This window comes from Ixodes scapularis, unplaced genomic scaffold (assembly GCF_016920785.2).
Source record: "Ixodes scapularis isolate PalLabHiFi unplaced genomic scaffold, ASM1692078v2 ptg001463l_1___fragment_2___debris__unscaffolded, whole genome shotgun sequence".
In the NCBI taxonomy this organism is placed as follows: Eukaryota; Metazoa; Arthropoda; class Arachnida; order Ixodida; family Ixodidae; genus Ixodes; species Ixodes scapularis.
In genome coordinates this window covers 102,897-117,258 of record NW_024610153.1, presented here as the reverse complement: position 1 = coordinate 117,258, position 14,362 = coordinate 102,897, and the positions used below count along the sequence as shown (strand labels likewise).

The window sequence follows — 14,362 nt, the reverse complement described above, 5'->3', positions numbered from 1 at the left end:
CGGGTCTGCCAGAACCTTCGAAAACTTAGTAGTATGAGTAAATAAATAAACACGGGGTTATTACTCTTATCAGAAGTGTCCGTATAAGCTTCGGGGAGGGGAGCCACGGCTTTTATTACGCACTGCTACTCTAAATGCATATTTTGATGTATTCGAGTATTTGTAGATCTGACAATGAAATCTGTCATCATTCTCACGTAGCTCTACGGCTTCTAAGCAGCGGTCTGACAGTACTTTTTAACATCCTTGGAATAAACCTAATTCATCATGTACACACTACAATATTTTTTGTTTTTTTTCTATGGTGCAGAATTGAAATTGTTGGTGTCCCTCCTGAAGTACGTCAAAGCCTACGCTTTGGAGTTGCTTGCTCAAGAACACGTTTGCATGTTGCCAAACCATGAATGTTATCTCATTGTTTCTGACGAAGACTAGCGTGCATAAACTCCACTCAAATTTTGGTAAAGCAAATAGAGAGCTTACCCCTCCTTTGGGGAGACCGAGAACGGCTCCTACCCATCAGGAAATCGCCGACTGTTTGTGCAAACGCAACAGGTGGAACAGCTAAGTTGGGTCGTAGAAAGAAAGCTCCAGCTACATGCTTCTCATGGGTTTCTTTTTAAAATCACCGATACTGTTATTAAATAGTAAATACACAGGCGATGGCAAATCCGCGATCACAGGAACGCACCGATGAACGCACCAACAACGCAAGCGAATCAGCCAAAAACAAAGCTGCCCAAGGTTGCCGGCTGCGAAACCAATTTCGGCGGTGGACAGATAAAGTAATTAAAGGTCGCAGTTTCGGTTTCGTCTCCCCCAACGTTGGTTTCGCCTAAGTTTCACAGAAAAATTGCATTTCAAATTAGCCGCATCCGAAAGATGTGAAAAACATCGGCTTAGAGCAACTAAATCGCCTTTTGTATAAAGTGCGTTAGTTATAAAAGATATGGACCGGGGATATCTATTTTGCCACAGCGGCGACGGTCACTCTGTCTGATCGATTGTCGAAATCACTTACATAATCGTCGTGCCCTGGCAATTGCATCTTTTGGTTGCTGATTGAAGCTGAGCTGCGGCATTCTGTACCCTATTTGATGAGTTGCAGCGTTGGGCACGAATTCGAGCACGAGCACTGGCACGAGGCGCTTTGCTTGCGCGAGCTCTCGGATCATACGAACAGTATGCTATGACTCTGCACACAAAAATAAAAAATATTATTATTTCTTTTTTCTTTCTTTTGCACGCGCTGTTTCTTTTTTTTTTTTTTTTTTCTTTTTTGATGCGCGTAAAAAGCGTTTTTAGTTTCGGTTTTAGGTTTTGACTAGGGATGTCGCGAATCGCCCCAGGTTCGATTCCGAAAGGTTTCAATGGTTTCAATATTTGCGAAGCGAACTAAGGTCGATTTCGAAAAGTTTCGATATTTTCGTACCGACCGAGGTTCGAATTCGAAAAATTCGCAACTTTCGATCACAGTGGAGTTTCGGATTCGAAAAGTTCGAAGCTTTCAGTTTCTAAAATTTCCGATTCGAATATTTCGAATATTTTTTTTTACTTCAAGTTTGATAAATTTAAATATTTCGAAATTTTTCGAAAATAAAATTCGAAAACTTTGAACGCTTCGAATTTTTATAGACATGAAGTTCGAACAATTCAAAGATTTCGATTTTCTTTCTGCATAAAGTTCGAAAAGTTCGAAGGTTTCGACTCTCTTTCAACGCTAAATTCGAAAAAAAAAAAAAAAGAACTTCTAAGATTTTGAATTCCTTTCTAGTCCAAGTTTTCAAAGTTGGAAGTCCAGTTTTCAAGTTCCTCCACAGTTTGTTTCAAATAACGTTTTCACGATTCACTGGTTTTCACAAAATCAAGTTTAGAAAAGTTAGGGTATGATATCTGGATTTTGTGAAGTTGGACAGGCAATTAAATGAGACGACGAGTGTCCCGGATGTGCTGGAATATTTGCCAGTGTAGAGTGACGTGTGACCATAGATCAGTAATTGTGACGAAGGGGGGATCTTTAACCTGCATCACGCAGTAGTGATCACACGAACACACTGTTTTACGAGACTCATCCAGTTCGAAACGGCAAGGGACGAGCAGGAGGTTGAGGCTCAGAAATGCCTGAAGCGACCTGGCAAACTACCTCGCCACCCCTTGCACGCTGGTAGTAATCTGATCGAACGCTGCCCGAGTGACGCTGAGATTTAGTAAGTTAAGTTTGTAATTGTCCTGGAGGTTTATTTTCTGGGACGGAGGAATCGCCTCGCAAAAAGCCGACATAACTCGAGGTCGAGGAGCGTTCTACCATACAAGTGGCGTCGGAAGAGGAAAAACGGGGGGAAAGAGGGTAGCGGGGGGGGGGGGGGGGCGGCTTCAGTTCCCTTCCTTCCCTTCCAGATATTTCAGACTGTTAAAGAAAACAATACGGGGAAAAAGAGCGTGGTCGAGCTTATTTTTATCTGAAATTATTTATGCATGTGTATAGCTACTGTCGTTCTTCACTGCATAAAAGATTGCGTAGATGGTCATTGTTAGAAACTCATTGTCAGAAGGCACTACTCGTCCCATGCCTAGTGGTTCGGAAGTTCAAAGCTACGTCTTTTCAACCTAAATACCTGTGCCAATAGTAAAAAAAAACAAAAAAACATGCGGGGATAAAAGGCTGGAGAAAAAAAAAACTATCAAGAATTCGTTGGAAGTGTTGTATTCTTGCATATTTAGAGGTTCAGAACTTCGAAACAAGTTTCTTTTACCAAAATGTGAACAGGCTAAAAGAAACACGTCCCAGGAACGTGAAGCGAAAAAAAAAGTTTTCTTTTAATGACGTGCTGAACTTGAACACTATTAGAAATCTTCTCCCATGAGTTAATTTATTCCTTAACATGAAAAAAACAATAAATACATTATTTTGTATTCTGCAGATGGCAATGATATGTACTGTCTGTGGTGTTAATTTAAATGCGATACCTCAAACAACTTAGACGAAAATAAATATCAAGTTCAGGGCATAATTGCATGTAGATACATGTTTGGACATGTTTTCGAAACTCACGTTGAATAACAATAATCACATCTTAAGACGGCACTTACCTAGGGTATACATAGATCATTCTTAAGAAGTTTAACATCTCTACCATAAATAGCTTCGGCTACAGCACGCTTCAAATCTGGCACAAACGATAATAGTCAAAAACCCGTCATCCTTCCTCGCCCCTTCGGGAATTTATTTCCTTAAAACTAAACATGCCAGAACATTGAAACAAACGGCATTGTCTTTCGTAAGGAACGCAGCACCGCGTGTAAAAGATCGAGAAAAAAAAAATTACGAATGTACCTCACTACTTGAATTCAAATGAAACCGTCCGCCGGTCTTTCGAAGTTCGACGGGAGTCGAACTTTTACCCTAAAAGTTTGAAGTTCGTTGAACTTCTGACTTTCAGCATTTGAAAGTTTGAAACTTTTCGAATTTTCTTGATAAATAAGTTCGAAAATTCAAAATGCATCGAATGTTTTGGTCAGTCAAGTTCGGAAGTTCGACAAGCATCGAACTTTGCAGCGCAATAAGTTTGAAAGTTAGAAAAAGATGGAATTTTTTAGCGTAATAAGTTCAACCGTTCGAAAAGCGTCGAACTTCTCAGCTTAACAAGTTCAAAAATTCGACTTCCGTCAAATTTTACGATGTAGACAATTAGAAAAATCGAAATCTTTCGAATCTTTCAAACCACTTGATTCAATCATCGAAACTTTGATTCCAAAAAAGTTTGCGGTATCCCTAGTTTTGACCCGTGCTACGACGCCATTTTGGTTCATTAATTTTGATCACATAAATGGGATCCAGACAAGATGATTCCAAACGTCACAATTTCGGAGAAAATGATCCCGTCCGAAATGGTCCCCGAAAAAAAGGTCCTGACACAAAATGGTCCCAGATGCAAATCCGAATGCCCTTCTCACGCGTCTCGCTGATTCTTTGCATCAAAACGACAAAGAAAATAGAGATTTCACAAAAGGCTCTAAAGGACTGTTCACACTCTTCGACGAGACGATACACTGGCGTCATCTATTGGGTAGCAGTGTAAACTTGGCGGTCCAGCATATTTTCTATTTCTCCCGAACTTTATCCTTTCTTTCTTGGCTCGAAAAACTTTTGTCAACGTTATAAACGAGACTTTCTCATAGGTATTATGCACATTTGACCTCGTAAATACCGCAAAACCTTCGCTCTTGTGAAATGCAGTTCCAGGGTCACCACATGGATGGTGCCAGCGTGCCAGTGTGCTCGGAGCCGTCCGAGTGTGCTCTCTCGTCCTAAGAAATTTTAAGAGGTTTTAAAGGCCCGTTCACACTCTTGCAACCGAGTACGACCGAGAGAGACGAGACTTCTTAAAACCTCTTAAAATTTCTCAGGACGAAAGAACACACTGGCACGCTGGCACCACCTATGCGGTGACCTTGGAACTGCATTTCACAAGAGCGAAGGTTTTGCAGGATTTCCGAAGTCAAATGTGCGTAATACCTATAAAAAAAGGCTCGTTTAACCCCTTAAGTGCCAAATTTTGTTTTTCCAAAAGTAAACTAAAAGTGCCAGATTTTTTTTTATTTTGAATTGTTACTTCTCTTGTATTACACATAAAATTTGAAAAGTTTATTACGCAAAAATCAACGGGGGCGAAAAAAATATTTACCAACTATTACAAGTGCTGCCATCTATGATCAGCGCTGCAAAACTACTCGGACGAGCCTAGCTCGTCCGTAGAATAGAGGGCAACAGAAAAAACCACTGGACGAGCTGAGCTCGTCCACGGCATTTTTAGCCAGAAGGTGGCCGACGAGCTCAGCTCGCCCAAGGCACTTAAGGGGTTAATACATTGACAAAATTTTTTCAAGCCAAGAAAGAAAGGATAATGCAGGAGAAAAATAGAAAATACGCCGGACCGCCAAGTTTACACTGCTACCCAATAGATGGCGCCAGTGTGTCCTCTTGTTTAAAGGACTGGATAAATTTTTACTCTCATTTAGAGAGTAAAAATAGATCAGCGCACGTCCTGTTTGCCTCTCCGTCTTCGTATTCGTCTTTATTGTGCGCTTTCACTACTTTGAACATGCATAACCAACTCGCCTGCATCGCCACATTAGTTTAGAGTTCCTGTATAGGCTCCCTATGGGAGCCAGAGTTGCGCATTCATCCCCGTAACGCCGCCTTTCCTGCACGGCAGGTTGTTCCTGCTCCTCGATCCCGTGACTGAATTCAGCGAATAGCAGCGCCGCGCGGTTGAGGCGCGCGGTGCGCTCAAAAGCAGGGGAACATACTATCGGGGTGCGTGCAAAGTCTACTTTCCTGAACAGCATTTGATCCGAATCCTCACGTGATTGGATCTCGGCAAATAGCGGCGCGTGGAAAACAGACGCGCAACTCTGGCTCCCGTAGGGAGCCTATACAGGAACTCTACTCTCGTTGTAAAACGTTTCAAGGAATCGAGTTTTAAGAGGTCGCAGGAGTGTGAACGGGCCTTAACAAGTCTTGTACTTCTCAGTCGTACTCAGTTGCAAGAGTGTGAACGGGACTTTATAGACTAAAATTATTCGAGCTAAAAGCCTAAGTCACGTCGCGTGAAGTCATCAAATGACACGGTGAGCCATTAATTGGGGCACGTTTATTGGGGCAAAATGAAGGTGTTGAAATATAAGTAAATTTTATTTCCTTTACCTGCCGCCCACTTTTCGATCATAGTAAATGCTAACATGACCCACAATGCAAAAGGGTAATCTTGAAGAAAAGAAGGCATAGCTAAATGTTTGTTTACAACAATGTTTGTTTACATCTTATCTTTGAATAAATTCTGAAAATAAGAGAACTACCTACTGCCACCTCTGTAGTAAATCTAGAATGATATGTTAAACTGATTAGTGCAGTGTCTTCAAAGGTCCAACGTGCCATCAGCTTCTCACTGTAACTAGAACGAACCTTTAACATCAGTTGACTTGTAGGGAGATTAGAGCATAAAAATTTATTTATTAAAGTATTGTGAGATCACTAGTAAAATAAAGGATTTAAGAGAAACAAAATAGTCAATTCCGTAGCAATCAGTTCGTGGAAAGGCATAATTGTTTTGTTTGTTTCATCGACACTTTAGTCATAAGAATCTTTCCATGCACGCCTCCTCGGCTGCTGGCATCCAGATGATAGCCTAGCTTGACAAACCCTTGGCGGTTCCGATGACACTGGGGCAAGCTTGGGAATGGGATCAGATTCCATCTTTCACAAGCAGAGGAGGGTGCAGTGAGGGGTGACCACGGTTTCTTCCACTGCGGGGGTAGGGGCCCAATTTAGAATAGAGGAGTCCAGCGAATTAAGGGGGTGCCTTCAGAAAAACAAAAGGGGTGTACACCCCCCCTAAGGGGTGTATAAGACACAGTCACCTCACTGGGAGGGGTGACCGTGCCATGCGTGGAAACCTAGGAGTAGGGCTCATAATATTTGCTTGTCCAGGGTGGCTTTGCTAACTTCCGGTATACTTCGAGCAAATGAAAGCACAAAATCCAATCCAATCCACTTAGTAAAAAAAAAAAAAAAAGTGTTGTCGACGGAACAACGAAATGTTTCAGGAGCATATGTGTGCATGAAAATGTCATATCAATGAAATGTGTCGACGGAATGATATGGATCTGTGAGCACTATAGTCCGTTGCAACTCAAGAAGTTAGGGCGAGGGTAAGGAAGACCGGGAAGGAGAAAGCAGATCAAACGCTGAAGAGGAGGTTTCCCCCTCTCCTCTCCAGCTCTCCGTCAGCTTCCTCCTCCCCGGCCTTCCTCTCCCTTGCCCTACATTCTTGAGTTGTGACGGACTATAGTGACTCTCGGCATTGAATTATTCTTACTCATTTATGAAGAAAAAATAACTAAATATGCATAACTTACTGGGCGTTCAGATAATCTATAGTATTAATAATGAACTTTGGGAACGGAACAGGTGTAGGACAATATGATCCCGGACAAAATGGTCCCGGACAATTTGGTCCCGAATGCAAACCTGGACAAAATGGTCCCAAGTCAATTTTTCGACTTTTGACGCTCTGTATAAAATGACGCTATATCTGCAGCGATTACTTTTAAGGTGAGTGATAGAAATAAAATACGGTCCATTCGTCACATGTTGATTCGTCATAGGGGGAATAAAAAAAAGCCATTTATCGTGCAGATACCACATGTTTCGATGCGATGCTAGAAAATAACAATGGAAATAAACATGCTTTTGAACACAAGTCTTATTATGTTCCAACAAAAGGTCTACAAAGCGGCACTTAGTGTGGAAACGTGTTAATATGGCCCACGTCCTTCAGAAAGTCATTCATGGTAAGGCTCCCTTGTATGTACTGTGTGCAGTGTTAGGAGTCGCTGTTGTATTTCTCAGTAGATTCTCTTCGTCTTCTTTGGTGGACGTCCGGCCAACCCTTGCGTCAGAACTGTGGCAACAGAAGCCTGCTAGGATTGCAGGGCATAGATCAGTCTTCAAACAGAGGGATGATAGCGACCAACCACGCTGGAAAATTTTCTATTCAATGCCTCCTCAAGGTTGCTCGTCCTGTGGCATCCAGTCACTGTTCGGGCATGCATGTTCCAGATGATGAAGGAATTTCGGTGCGCATCTCCGGAGGCCCACCGTTCCATTGCTTGTTAGTATCTGGCGGAACGTATTGCTGACATTTTGTGCTGTCAAAGTAGTCGAAAAGGTCTTCCTCTTCAGGAGGTATGATCGTCTGCAAGAAGTCCATTCCGCTTGCGACGTCATCCAAAGGTAAGAATGCAAATCCATTCATCATCCCAACAATCTGTCTAAATGAGTCACTTTCCTTATAAAGAGGCACTAGTGAGAGCTCTTGTATTTCGTGCCATCGGCTTTGGCAAAAATGAAAATAGCACCCATGGGTGGAGATGTCCTCTCCAAAAACTGCACCTGCAGAGTTCATGGCAGCTGTCTCAAAATCGATGGCTCGGGTCAGGCAAAGCTCCGTTGGCTTTTGAAGCGGCAACAACAGCGTTGAGAAGTTCCTGTATGATTCTTGTGTCTTTTTTTCCAGGAAGTTGTACACCCCTTGTTCTGCGGATTCCCAAGAGGAACGTGTAGCACATAAATCTGCAGAAACAGCTGCATTGCAAAGTTTCCGTCCATGAGGAGGGTCTCACTTCGGGAGAGCAGCCATAGGCATTCTGCTGTTGCGAAGACGATGATCCTGGAGCGAGCTTGTGGCCCTTTGTCACAGATGAGGAATTCCGCCGGAGATGATCCCCTGGTCGTCGTGTACGCCCCATCAATGACGAGATCGGTAAGACTCGCTGGTGTTGGTGGATTGAGAGAACTTCTTTGACAGCGAATATCCTTCTTGAGGATTTGTTCGGTTGAGACTCGAGCTCTTGCGGACTCCTGGAGGTTGCGAAGTGCTTCTGCGCAGACTGCACTTGGAAATCCATTCGTCTCTTGTGCAGTTTTCTTTAACACTGCTGGAAACTTCGAATACCTGTGCAAGCGCTGGATCTAGCAGGTACATGTGTCGCACAGAGACTTGTGGTTGCTAATTGTTTTCTTCTGTAATAATAGCCCCTTTGCAGCCTCGAGTTCTATCCACGCAACACCAATGAGCGCCTAAGGCGACGGCCTTGTGCTTGGTACATCGAAATCCATCGAAATGTAGCTTCTTGCCACTCTGACTGGTGCCGCTGAACTTCATACCCGAGATGTTATAAGAAATAAAATATAGATTAATTAAAATGCAAGATTGTAGCCCCTACTGCATTTAAAGTATGAAAAGTTTGACTACGTAATTAAGAAGAAGCACCGCCAAAAAACGAGAAACACTAATGACGAAGTTGTCTTGCAAAAAAATTCATTTTGTTATCCTACTTGTTAGTCATACAATTATCTCATCTCACAGAGATGTTGCACGGCTATGACAGTCTTCTACATTAAAAAAATTGACTCAATCGCCAAAAGATAGTAGCTATCGTTTGAACAACTGAACAAAGCAAAATCACTATGCCTATATAACGCTAAAAGGAATACTACAACACGCAAAAAAGACGCGCGTGAACAGCACAATCTCGAAGCCAAGTTCTTGGTCAGTGAAGTGTTATTTTCACGTGGATACTTCCCAACCACTAAAGCACTTCTTGGTCTAATTTCTGAAAGGAAATTAACAACAAAAAGAAAGTTATGCTTTCTTTCTTCGATCTTGTATACTTGCTTTGTCAACTAGTAAGTATAAATTTAAACTAGTTTTCTTATCGCGAAGCTTAGCGAAATAATCTAGAAGAACCAAACGTGCATACTCACCGTGTTGGAGCAGGCGTTGTGAGCAAACTTGGTAAAGCAACCCTTAGTTAGGTTTTGCAGTTTGCCAATGAACAGCATTATGGCATTCGCGTGTCCCTACTTATATAGCTTGGTGGTAGCACTAGCTTACGACCATAATTGTCTTGGAAATGTCTCCTGAGAAGTGTGTTATCTACCACACTGTACCCCACAACCTGATGCATACAACCATAAAAGATGATGCCCCCTCAAGGTTCTTATTAGGCTATGTTTGAAGGTCCACGTTTGAAAAAGCAGATGGGGTCAAGGGGACCACAAATGCAGGTCCGGTGGAAAGTTCGGTCTCGGCTTGTCAAGGTTTGACAAAATGCATGGTCAAGGTCAAGACGGTCATAAAGGCAGATGCTGTGCCAGGCCCCTTTCCGACTATGTTTCAAGGGCGAAGTTCAAACTCAAGTTGAATGCACGAAAAGAAGAATGAACGGTGAAAATTATGCACAAAGAATATAAACTCTAGATTGACAAACAGCTCGCAACAAAATAATTTTTCAAATCATATTTAATAACAGAAACCTGTGAAGAGCTAACAATAAAAAAGTAACTTCAGAATGACCAGCGGCTCATGTCATAAGTGTTTAGCAAAAATAAATAACGTAATCTACAAACCTGTGAAAAGAAAGAAAAAAAAAAGAAAAACGCTGCGAAAATGATTTGGGACCATACTGTTTGGGACTATAATGTCAGGGACCAAAGTCTGGGACAGTATCGTACGGGACCATATTATCCGGATTTTGAAGGTAACGCTATAGCTATTGTCCACCTGGAGGAACCTCGAATACGGCAAAGGGACTCTGCACTTGTTTCCTACAACAAAAGAAAAGCTTAAATACATCAGATTAATAGTTTTTGTGCTAATTGGCAACAGGAAAAAAGAGCACAATAAAGACACAGGACTAGAACGCAAAAGACACAAACAGAGCGCTGACTCAGCACTTCATTTTCTTTCTACAGCGGAGCTGTTAAGAGCTAGTTTCCCCAGGACCGTGTCTGTCCTCAAATGGCCGGATGATACAGAACTCTGGACAGCTACCGCCATCTATGAGCGACGGCAGTAACCCTTCGAGCCTTTCCACTCTGGCTTGTGGACTTCCGGCCGGCCATTACTTCATTCCCACCATAGTACAGCTTCGCTGGTCTTCCTTCTTCACCAGAGTGGAAAGGCTGAAAGTTTTTTATTCTTCAAGACATTAAGGCAATGAAGGCAATATCTTGAAGAAGAAAAAGAAAACGAAGTCATGAGTCACCACTGTGTGTCTTTGTGTTTTTGCCCTGCATCTTTTTTGCACTGTTTTCTCCTGTTACCAGTATGCACCGACTTGCCCAACCTCAAACTCTATATGTGTTAAATGTATCTTCAGGACAGCAATTCACAAAACATTGAAAGGTTATCCAAAGTGTCCAAAAAAATTCTCTTGGGAACATTTTGTTTTTAACAAGCATACTTTTAAACCACAAAATACTCAAAATCATTCTACTGTCAAATGCACCCCCCCCACCTTTTCCCCCCAAAAATAAAGCCGCTGACACTGTAGATAATCCTGGGAGGTGCTCTTTTTAGGCAAGCACGAGTGCAGTGGGTCTCATCCTCATGATGCATGCCAGATACATATCTAGTATCAATATAATACTGTTGAGACAAACAAAGCACATGCCTAAATAGTCTTCCAAAAGTGAACATGATAAAGAAAAGGGAGCAAGCTTTTAGTAATTCCAAAATGATGCTCCATAATATAAAAAAATTGCACATGCTGCTAGTGTTTAATGTTAAATAGCAATAAATCCATTAATAAATAAGCCAAAAACACTGCATCTGTGTTGCATCATCACTCCATAAAATGGAGACAAAAACAGAATGATGAAAAATAGCTAGCATTTATTTGATAATGTGACAGTATCACACAAACAACAATCACTTGGGGCTGAAACATTTCACACCTCTGCTGCTGGCAGCTGGTCAATAGACACACATTTTAACACAAACACACTATGGCATATTGAAACTCCATCTGTAAAAAAATGTGAAAGGAGGATCGCAATTCTCTCATTCACAACTCGTTCCTCGGTGCCCAGTTCTCCATCATGCTGTTTAACGTGTAATTTCTGGACAGCAAAGTACTATGTTGGATCACCCTTTTTGGGCAACCAAGCTACAGGAATATTTTCAATATGAAAGTAATTATGGGCATATAAACAATCAATGAAAGTATCTACACTAGTAGTAAAGCATCCTCTACTCACTCTTGTAGTCTTCATAAATAGTCTCACCAATGCATGCAACTGTATTTTGTTTGCTCTTTGGATTGTAAGTCAGCTGGTTCAACCGTGAAAGTGGTGCCAATACACCCATGCATTCTGAGAAAGCTTACAAGAACAACTAAGGCGCAAAAAGTTACACGGAAAGGAGGAAGGAACGACGGTAGTGCCTCAGGGCTGCACTGCGTCCCGTTCAGGTCCTTGTTTGTGGGCCAGGTACAGAAAGCCGATGCTGGACAAGGCACTGACGAGGAAGATGACGTCAAACCAGCGGTGGTAAAAGTTGAACTGAAGGTCTCCCAGGACCTCCGTAATGATGGACCTGCGGGTCGTAGCTACAGGTCAAACTCGGAATCTAGTTAGTCATTGTTACGCAGGTCCCCTCATTAGAAAAACTAGAAAGAATGATCTTTAATACATTCTCATGAGTGTGTGTGCGTGTGTGAGTGTGTGTGTCTTTGTGTTCCATATCTCAACTTGAAAACCTGAGCTGCATATTGATGAGGTGATACTAAAGGGTTATGTTGGTATAGAGCTTACCCGAATTATTTACTGCTATATATTGCCACGAATGAAGGTGAAGAGAGGACAAACAGTGCACTGAAAATAAGGACTTAATCGGCGAACTTGTGCCAATCAAAATAAAGAAAGGGCGTCGAGGCAGCTGAGAAGCGGGCGGCGATTTGGCGGCATAACAGCAAGCGAGAGTGAGACTGACTCGACAAGGCTGCGGGCAGCTGCTTATCTATTGTGCATCACTACCTCGAAAGCTTGACAAAGAAGGTTTGAGCGTCGCACGCTCGGGGCGAGAATGAACTGGCACTTTCGAAAACAAGCAGGACAAAAGTTACAACCAGAGCCAGAATAAACGCGGATTTTCTAGAAGTTTGTGATCGAGCGTTGCTTTCTCGGCCCTGTGGGTGGCAATAGGATGAACGGTGGCGAACAAAATCTCACCAGAGAAAAGCTCACAGGAGAAAAACTGATCCCAAAAACCATGGGATGCTGAGAAATGCTCACCTGCCTTTTGATGGATGCAGAGAAAAGCTCACCTACCTATGTATCTAAGGGTCAAGCATTCATTCCAGTGAAATAGGTTCACTCAATTGAAATATGCTGGCATGTGTTATGAGCATGCGGTCATTCTGCCCTTCACAGGAAAAATTCATTTTTAAAATAGGAAAATGTCCTGCAACACATCATTCATAACACAGCAAAAATAAAAGAAATAACTAAAAAAAGACACTAATCAAAAGATAACTGGGGGAAATATAACTATCATAAAGGGCCGCAGCTTGTGTAGTTTCTGAATAGCTACATATGGAATGACTTTCATGTAGTATACCGACACCACAATGCCAAATCTTTACAGTTCACCATTTATTTAAGGATCAGAGGATTCAATTGTTATCTCTTTTGATCAAAAAATAAGGAAGGTCGTCTTTCCTGCATACCGGCTATGTAAGATTTATATGTGGGAACAATCGTGTGAAAAGGGTTGACGTGAAAGAGGAATGAGGGCTGCAGCAGAGTGCCCCGCTTTGACATTGTCAACATAAACAAGCGTTTGGCTTTTTTTCTTTTTCAGAATTGAGAGGCTGCCGTGGAAAGTACTAGTGCAGTGAAAAGTGCTCATTCGAGGCACCAACTTATGCGATAAAAGTTTGATGGTGGTCAACACCTAGTTTAAGTAAAATGTAAAGCTGAACTCACGTTCGCGCTAACTGTGTGGCACAGTGTATATCATCTGTGTGAAGGGCACCTATAAAATTGTTGCACATTGTTTGCACTACTGTTATAAAATATTAATCACTCTACATAAAAATCAAATTCGAGGTGAGTTTTCTCCTGACCCGCATAAAAGTGGGTGAGGTTTTTTCGGTGAGCTTATGTCTGGTGAGCTTTTCTCCGAGGTTCAATAGTATGAACGGGAAGTGAGGGTACAAATGAGCTGGTGAAGATAAGACATAGCGCAACTCCAAAGCTTGCTGGTAAGTTAAAGACGACTCACATACAAAAAGTATCTTTTTGTCTGTGTCTTCTTTTGCTTACTTTGGGGTTGTGTTATGTCTGAGCTATTGGTACCTCATAGAGGGTTTTTTAGGCCTCTGTCTTTAAATCCAGCATCTAGTCATTGGTATTGTCTCATCTTGAATAAATTTCCTTCAGAAAAAGTCTTCAAAACAAAGAGGCATTGTTTTTAGAGCTAGTTTTGAATTCAGAATTTTCAATAGAATATATATCCTCTTTCACCAGCACATTACTGCACATCCAAACTACCCACCTTGTGCTCGTGACCGTGATACAAAAAAAAGGGGGAGGGAGCACAAGCACAACATACACCTCACTATATTTCTGTTAGTTGGTCTACGTCCTTAAAAGTGCAAATAAATTCCAGCCACTTAGACTGAAACTTGGGACAGCTCACCTGTATTCGGCTGGCATGTTCATACGGATGAGGAGCACAGAGGAGACAAAGTACATCCCCTGAAAGGTTGTTTCATGATTGGAGAATATCAGCACTAGCTACACAATACAACATCTGCTTAAATAGCAAACATCTCATGGTGCCGGCTGGAGGTGGGAATTAATGTACTTGCCATGATCTGGGCAAGGGCCAAAACAATGATGTTGGATGACTTGCTACTTGATATTGCATAGAAAAACTGTTGAGAGAAAGAGTTACATGTTAAAAAATAAACTTAGGAATGCAGTTTAAAAACGCTAGGTGACAGTAAGCAT

General features: G+C 42.0%; 1 protein-coding gene across 1 annotated transcript in view; it reads right to left on the bottom strand.

The window, feature by feature from the left end:
• Window positions 1–11,220: 11,220 nt before the first annotated feature.
• LOC8053646 (Golgi pH regulator) overlaps window positions 11,221–14,362 on the bottom strand; it is a 47,241-nt gene continuing 44,099 nt past the window's right edge. Inside the window, exons 13-16 of the mRNA XM_029972650.3 lie at window positions 14,221–14,286; window positions 14,049–14,107; window positions 11,791–11,942; window positions 11,221–11,373 (exon numbers count right to left, since the gene is read on the bottom strand). Of these exons, the coding sequence (XP_029828510.1) occupies window positions 11,792–11,942; window positions 14,049–14,107; window positions 14,221–14,286 (276 nt within the window). The 3' untranslated portion in view covers window positions 11,221–11,373; window position 11,791. The remainder of the gene's footprint in view (window positions 11,374–11,790; window positions 11,943–14,048; window positions 14,108–14,220; window positions 14,287–14,362) is intronic.